This window comes from Magnolia sinica, chromosome 2 (assembly GCF_029962835.1).
Source record: "Magnolia sinica isolate HGM2019 chromosome 2, MsV1, whole genome shotgun sequence".
Classification (NCBI taxonomy): domain Eukaryota; kingdom Viridiplantae; phylum Streptophyta; class Magnoliopsida; order Magnoliales; family Magnoliaceae; genus Magnolia; species Magnolia sinica.
This window is the reverse complement of record NC_080574.1, coordinates 139,709,479-139,716,838: the sequence shown is the minus strand read 5'-3', so window position 1 is coordinate 139,716,838 and position 7,360 is coordinate 139,709,479. Positions and strand designations below refer to the sequence as shown.

Below are 7,360 nucleotides of genomic sequence, written 5' to 3'. Positions count from 1 at the left end.
TGCCATCCAAATTGTTGATACGGTCATTCAGACATGGATGAAGTGAAAACACATGTATTATCTTGATCTAAAACTTTCGTATTCCAAAAGAAGTTTTTAATGGTTAATCACTACTCTTTCCTGTGGTGTGGTTCACTTGAAATTTAATTCTCCTTTATTTTTATAACCATTCTCTAAAATCAGCTAAAAAAACCGATGAACGGCATGGATATAAAACAAAGAAATGAAGGTGGGCCCCACAGTCAGGGAAGCACCCATTAGGACAACCGGGTAACACCCTCACGACCGTCAGTTTCACCATATAGTGTGTTCATCGTGCACCACTCACGAGGTGGGACCCACCGCAAACGATTCTCTTCTACTGAAATGATCATCACAAAATGGACTTGAATGGAAACCGTGGACTAGTTTAAAATTTGATCAGATGGCTACGATCATTCATTGGTATTCTCACTTTGATCATGGTCTAAGTAGGACCTACTAGTTGAATGGTTCCAATCATCTACACGCATGGCACAAACAGGGGACCGTGTAAGATCGTCTAAGTTGTGAAACACACACTCTCTGACAATCTTTACATCTGATGTGCGGACACTCATTCGGAGAAATAGGACCATTGGATGCTTTTTCGCTTTTAACCATCCAATTAACGTCCAGCAATACGTTCATAAGCTATCAAATAAGCCTAATTTTTTGTTTAGAATACATCTAAACTGTTATCCGTAATTTGGACCGCTTAATTAGAATTTCTAAATAATTCCCAAATGCCCGTGTATTATCCATCACAATCTGCCGGAGTAGATTAAAAAAAAAAAAAAAAAACTGCCAGAGTATGGACTGTGTGATGATTTTAAATCCGACCGAGTCCGTCAGATTTTTCACTTCATAAATTCAGCCTCCTCCCTTCTATAAGGAGCATCCATTGCCGGTAAAGCCCGAACATCTTCCACTTGTCTTTTTTCTGTTTTTGCGAAGGGAGTCGAATTCTTAGTTCCTTCTTCGCCAGAAAAGCTTCTAAATGGCCGAGAAAAGCAAGATCCTCTTCATCGGTGGGACCGGTTACATCGGAAAGTTCATCGTGGAAGCGAGCGCGAAATCCGGGCATCCCACATTTGTTCTGATCAGAGAAAGCACCGTTTCCGATCCTGCGAAGGCAACACTCATCGAGAATTTCAAGAACCATGGCGTAACTTTGGTCTACGTACGGGCCCTTACAAGCTCTCCGTCTTTTCCATTCCTAGCCGAGATATTCGTTGATGGATGAGATTTTATTTATTTATTTTAAACCATTTGTAGGGAGACCTTTACGATCACGGGAGCCTGGTGAAAGCGATTAAGGGGGTCGATGTTGTCATTTCTACTGTGGGCCAATTGCAGCTGGCAGATCAGACGAAGATCATCGCCGCCATTAAAGAAGCTGGAAATGTTAAGGTAACCATCAACCCTACTCCCTCTCTACTTCTCTCTAAAGTTTTAGACTATATTCTAATGAATTTGGATATTTCAGTGTGTGTTTAGTTTCACCGTAGTTTGTGAAATCTCATGATATTTTGCATCAAATTGGACTGACTGAACATGGAATGTCATGAAATTCATGATATTTGGTACAACCAAACGCACCCTAAATTACGAAAATTACAAAACAGAAAAGTTAAAAGGTAAGTTAATGAGTGGAGCATTACATTTAACTGAGAAAGTGGGTATCAAGGGCCAACGATAATGCCGTAAGGCCCATAACTTGAATTTTGGGGGATGATCACATACACTCCAGTGGAAATTTCTTGAAATTCCACGTCGGGTGCAGTGACATATCTGCAGACAGGAGTGAGATGGTGAAGAGGCCATTCCATGCACCTGTGCCAACATATGGTGAGACATCCGATACCTTCATCGGTTGGGTCTACGTGAGTATTTCCTCACCCAAAAATCAGGCCGGCCCACTCACCCTGTCATCTGCTGAAATGTATTTTGAATGTGGAACGTTGTTCAGTTTTTTTTCTAGCCGTCCATCTCCCTCAAAAAAGTGAAGCCTAAGGGATGGGTAGACCAACCTGATTTTTGGGCTCAGATACGTTCAAGGTGGTCACCGCTTGATGAACTGCCTGGATCTCACCTGGATGACCCCCTTACCCTCTCAATCAATCCCCTGCCCCTTTGTGGAGCTCATGGCCTGTGCTGCAATAAAGTACCATCGCTTGACAGAGTCGGTTTCATTATTCTTGTTGAGGATATGTTGGGATTGGCAGAAACAGAACCCCTACCAGATTTATTGATTGAAATACAATACAGAAGCTACCCAACAGCTTGTAGAATAAGCTTATTCTACAACATGGTGAGTGATATTGGGCCTGCATCCAAACCTTCCATAAGGTGCATCCCTTCAAGTTCACCCCATTTCCTAAGAATCAGCCCAATCCAACACACAGGTGGGTCATATGCCACTTGGAACATTTGGGATGTGGTGGCCCACCATTAAAGCCTTCCCTATTGTATGCGGGGCCTATCAAGTTTTGCATATGCCTTCCAATCCATTTAGAAGATCCACTAGCTGGATGGACGCCCCAAAATTGAGGCCATTCCAAGACTCAAGAGGGGGCACCATGTGATTTTGGAGTTTTAGTCATGATTTTACATGGTGTGGCCCACCTGAGTTTTGGATCAGCATGATTTTTTCACCTCCATGGAGAACATGAGGCGGCACACATGATGGACTTTTAAAATGTCATGCACGCATCAAGGTAGGCCCCACACACTACATTGTCAAATAAGTTTATTTTTACAAATGCAGTAAAGGAATCGGCCTCAACAATAAAACATACAAGACCCTGCCAGATTTCTGGAGTAATGCAAAAAGAAAAAAAAAAAGAAAAAGAAAGAGAATAGGATATTTTTCAGGAGCCATACAAAATATGCATTTTGCGTTGGGCAACAATGCTCATGAAAATTTGGGCAAGTTCCAATGGTTTGCATCAAAACAACAAGGGCCTGATTTCGAGATACTCCCAAATATTGGCTGCTATGTGCTGCACCTGATGGACAGCTGGATCAATCCATTGGATTGTCCTTCCACTACAAGTAGGAGTACTGTAACTTGTAGTTCTCTAAGAGCAACTATAAGACATGTATGTGCAGTGTTCCGATGCAAGTAGGAGTACTATAACTTGCAGCTCACTAGGAGTAGCAGATCATTCCGCGCTCCCTGCGATGCACACACCTATGCATGTGCTCCTAACCACCCACTCTATCAAGGACAAAAAAAAAAAAAATGAAAGTCTTTTATAAAAGGGTGAAGCTTTGTTATACTATTTTAAGAGAGGAAAAATAGAAATTTAAATAAAATCTTTAAAAATCAAGATCCTAATAAAAGGTATGGTGGGTTAAAGGGATGGTGGATTAAGACATGATTACTTCAAATTTTTAAGGGTCTTTGTACATCAGAACATTAATTTTCTTGATGTGTCCATTTTGGAAAATGGAGTCCATGGTTCATAGATCTAAATTGTTGACCAGATGCACCCTCCATGGATGGGGTTAGACCTATATTCGTCCCAATTCTAAGATACCGTCACTATGTTTTTCCAGTTTTTTCTAGACCATTGTTGTATGTCCATTTTTTGGCCACTCATAGAAGGGTTGGGATCTTCCTACCTAGGAGCTCTTTGTGGCATGCCCCATCCATGATGCTGTTTATCAGATCAATGACCTGGATCCTCAACCAAATCCACTTGTTCATAAACTAGTGCATCAGGACACTACTCACATTTTAATGCATCAGACTTTATAATTTCTCCAGTTATAGTTTAAATATTCTCTTGTATTTTTTAGGAGAGATTTGAGAGATCACCAACCATTCTAGAGATGGGTACCCACCCATTCAAAGTGTCTCTACATTACAAATGGTACCTATCTGAGCATTGGAGACCATTGATATTTGGCATTATCACCTGGAAGTGAAACAATCTAAAACAATTTGCAGAAGAATCTCACCCTCTGAATGTTTGCAAAGCTCACCGGTTAATTGGGGTTTGGTGCTCCTTTCTTGCTCAACTATTTGTCAACCATCCATTGCTTGTCATTGATGTTCTGACTTTTGAGTTAGATGTTATCTATGTTTTTTACACCATAAAACATCCATATAGGGCCTATTCATCAAAATAATAATAATAAGAAGGGGTCCTCACAGATCAACAGCCCCAGCCATCCAAAATGTTATTAACAAATACTTTGTAGATGCTAAAGGTGGGTAAGCTCATGTTGTTTGTGGTAGATTTCATTTCAGAAAAGTAATTTGGTTAATTAAATAATACAACCTTTGTAGATGACATACACTTCATTTAGTGGTAAGTAGCCCTATCTGAGTTATAGGTGAGAGGGATGCACGTCCTCACGTTCTAATTTTTTGCCAACTTCATCACTTCATGAAACTCAATCAATCTGCTGAGTTAGTGCCAACTCAAATGAGTATAGAAAAAATTGGCCAATTCATATACTGACTTGAGTTATATGTGACATAGCTTGTTCTTACATTGACCTACCTTGGTCAATTGGTTGGTGACATCTCAAGGTTTCAGTTAGCGTTTTTAATCATGCCCCAGCAGCTAGTTAATCGTCAAACGGTTGTATTTTGAATTATATGCTTGACACAGCTGAGACCTGGGTGTGTGTTGCAGAGATTCTTCCCATCTGAGTTTGGAAATGATGTGGATCGCGTCCATGCAGTTGAGCCGGCAAAGAGTGCATTTGCAACCAAGGTTCAGATCCGGCGGGCTGTTGAGGCTGAGGGGATACCATACACATACGTCTCTTCTAATTTCTTTGCTGGATATTTCCTGCCGTCATTGGCACAGCCGGGAGCCACATCTCCCCCCAGGGACAAGGCTGTTATCTTAGGGGATGGAAACCCCAAAGGTAAGCAACACAACCTCCCCATGCCTTTCTTATAACAGTCTTATATGCACAAATAGTACCAGTGCCACCTCTCAGTTTTTCCACTGTCACCACATACCAACACTGACCTTTCTGGGTCAAAGTTACATCAGTTACATACATTTACATTTGCATTCATGCATTCTTGTACCATTTTTTAAAATCATACTTATACGTAGGATATGTACATGTATAACCTTGAAAATTGCATTGAATCTGTAATTCAACATGGGCACCTTAGAACAATCCTTTGAGTTATGCATTGTGCTTAAGGCTGCATGTTGAGAAGTGCGCAGATCCTATTGCATGCCATTTGGATGTCAGTAGGCGGTGTTTCCTTCCTAAGATGTTTGGGAAATCCCAACTGTGCCTCTAGCAGCGAGTTTGGTAGGATGTCTTCATCAAACCAGATTGAAATGACAAATGAGCTCAATACGGCAAAGAACCAAATTGAGCACTGTGGACATTGTGTTGTACGAAAACACACTAACCTCCAAAGACCACTTAATATCTGCTTAGTTTGCAAATACCAATACAAAGGGGTAGCAGGTAACTAGAAATACTGAATGTGAAATTGGCTATCTTGCCTTGGTGAATGCCGGTCTCTTTTCTCACTGATCATCACTGCCTTTCTATTTTCAGCTATTTTTGTCAAGGAAGATGACATTGGCACATTTACCATCAAAGCCGTGGATGACCCCAGAACCTTGAACAAGGTCCTCTATCTAAGACCCCCTGCTAATATCTACTCCTTCAATGATCTTGTTTCCCTGTGGGAGAAGAAGATCGGAAAGACCCTTGAAAGGATTTATGTTCCAGAGGAGCAACTGCTCAAGGACATCGAAGGTCAGCAAGGACTCCACTAGTATTTAGAATTTGAGATGATACTGTCAAATATCAATCTGAGAATCTTTCTTTTGATTGCCGAGTTCAATTCATCCGAGTTAATGAAGGAATAACAGGAACCAATGATGAAAAGCATTGGTAGTTCAGCCCAGCCAACCTGTAGGTTGCATTTGGATGCACAAGAGAATTGAATTGCAGACACTATTTTTACGAAAGTGGAAATCACAAATAACCAAATGTTCCTAGCATTAGAAATGCGGAAGTAGCCCCAATATTGCAGTCAAGCTTTTTATAGTCCAATTTGAAAGTAACATAATTGCAATTTGGGGCCCACACCCTTGGTGTGATTGTTGTCATGGAACTTGCAACTTGGTTATTTCCACTTAGATTATAATTTTAATTGCAATTCACTTTGACAGTGCATGTAAGACACCTATAGCCTGTGGTGCTGCAATTAACATTCCTGCCAAACTCCAGCATTTGGTGGAGATAGGGACCTTACTTTGACTGATCTCCTACTTTGACTGATCTCCATTCTTTCTTTACCACAGAGGCTCCAATTCCTGTGAACATCGTCTTGGCGATTGAACACTCCGTGTTCGTGAAAGGAGACCATACCAACTTTGAGATCGAACCATCCTTCGGTGTGGAGGCATCGCAGCTCTATCCCGACGTCAAGTACACTACTGTAGAGGAGTACCTGGATCAGTTCGTCTGAGTAATATCCATCTCTATATCAGGCTTACTGCTTTTGCTTGATAAATAAGTATTCAGGGCGTGCTTTTGGTGTGAGGGAGATTTGAGTTCAAATGCATATCGTTCCTTTCTGAAGTTCCAGCGGAGCATGTGATGTGAGTAAAATGTAGTTGTTACGTTCAGTCATTGAGAACTATTAACTATGTTGGTATTACCTATTCTGGTGGACAGTGTTAAAAGAAGCTAAGATGCATGTGAAGGAGATATGAATTAGAGCATACATGGTTATAATTCAAGAGGAATTAGATTTATATGATCCTTGAACCTTGGGTTTGTACAAGTGGTGCCCATGGTGCGTTTATCGAAACTGTTGATCTGATGGGACCCTAGGTGGAAAGGGAAGTCGCTGATGCTCTCCCCAGTTGGAGGATAGATGCATACAGCCTTTGGCTGCTTGCCATTGAGTGTGGATTATTGCTGTATTTTTTTCTTAACTATCTGTTTACTTGCTATTAATCAAAGGGTTGTTCTGTTAAAGGGGGATACTTGTGCAATTCCCTTTCCACAGTGGGCCCCACCATATCACTGGTCTGGATCAGTGAACCATCTGGCACCACTCTTAAGAACTAGAGGCTCATGGGTAATGTACATATTCTGTTATTAGAACTGCTAGTTACTCTGGCTTCCCATTTGGAACCAGTCGTGGATGTAAGACTGCACTGGGTCATCAAGCAATCATCACTATTGATACTAAAAGAGGCCAATCTGATTAGTAGTTAAGTTGCGTACAGACATTTGAGCAATTTATCTTAACCATGGTTTCTAGATATAGCATCTACCTATTTGGGTCGCTTGTCTAGTGGCTCTAATCTTGCACACGTTTGCCATGTGT

General features: G+C 41.1%; 1 protein-coding gene across 1 annotated transcript; it reads left to right on the top strand.

The window, feature by feature from the left end:
* The first annotated feature begins 939 nt into the window (after positions 1–939).
* On the top strand, positions 940–6,686 carry LOC131237960 (phenylcoumaran benzylic ether reductase Betv6-like). Its single transcript, XM_058236079.1, has 5 exons — positions 940–1,201; positions 1,297–1,431; positions 4,671–4,908; positions 5,569–5,772; positions 6,324–6,686. Exons 1-5 carry the CDS (start codon positions 1,019–1,021, stop codon positions 6,488–6,490), a joined length of 927 nt encoding a protein of 308 aa, XP_058092062.1. The 5' UTR covers positions 940–1,018; the 3' UTR covers positions 6,491–6,686.
* Positions 6,687–7,360: the final 674 nt, after the last annotated feature.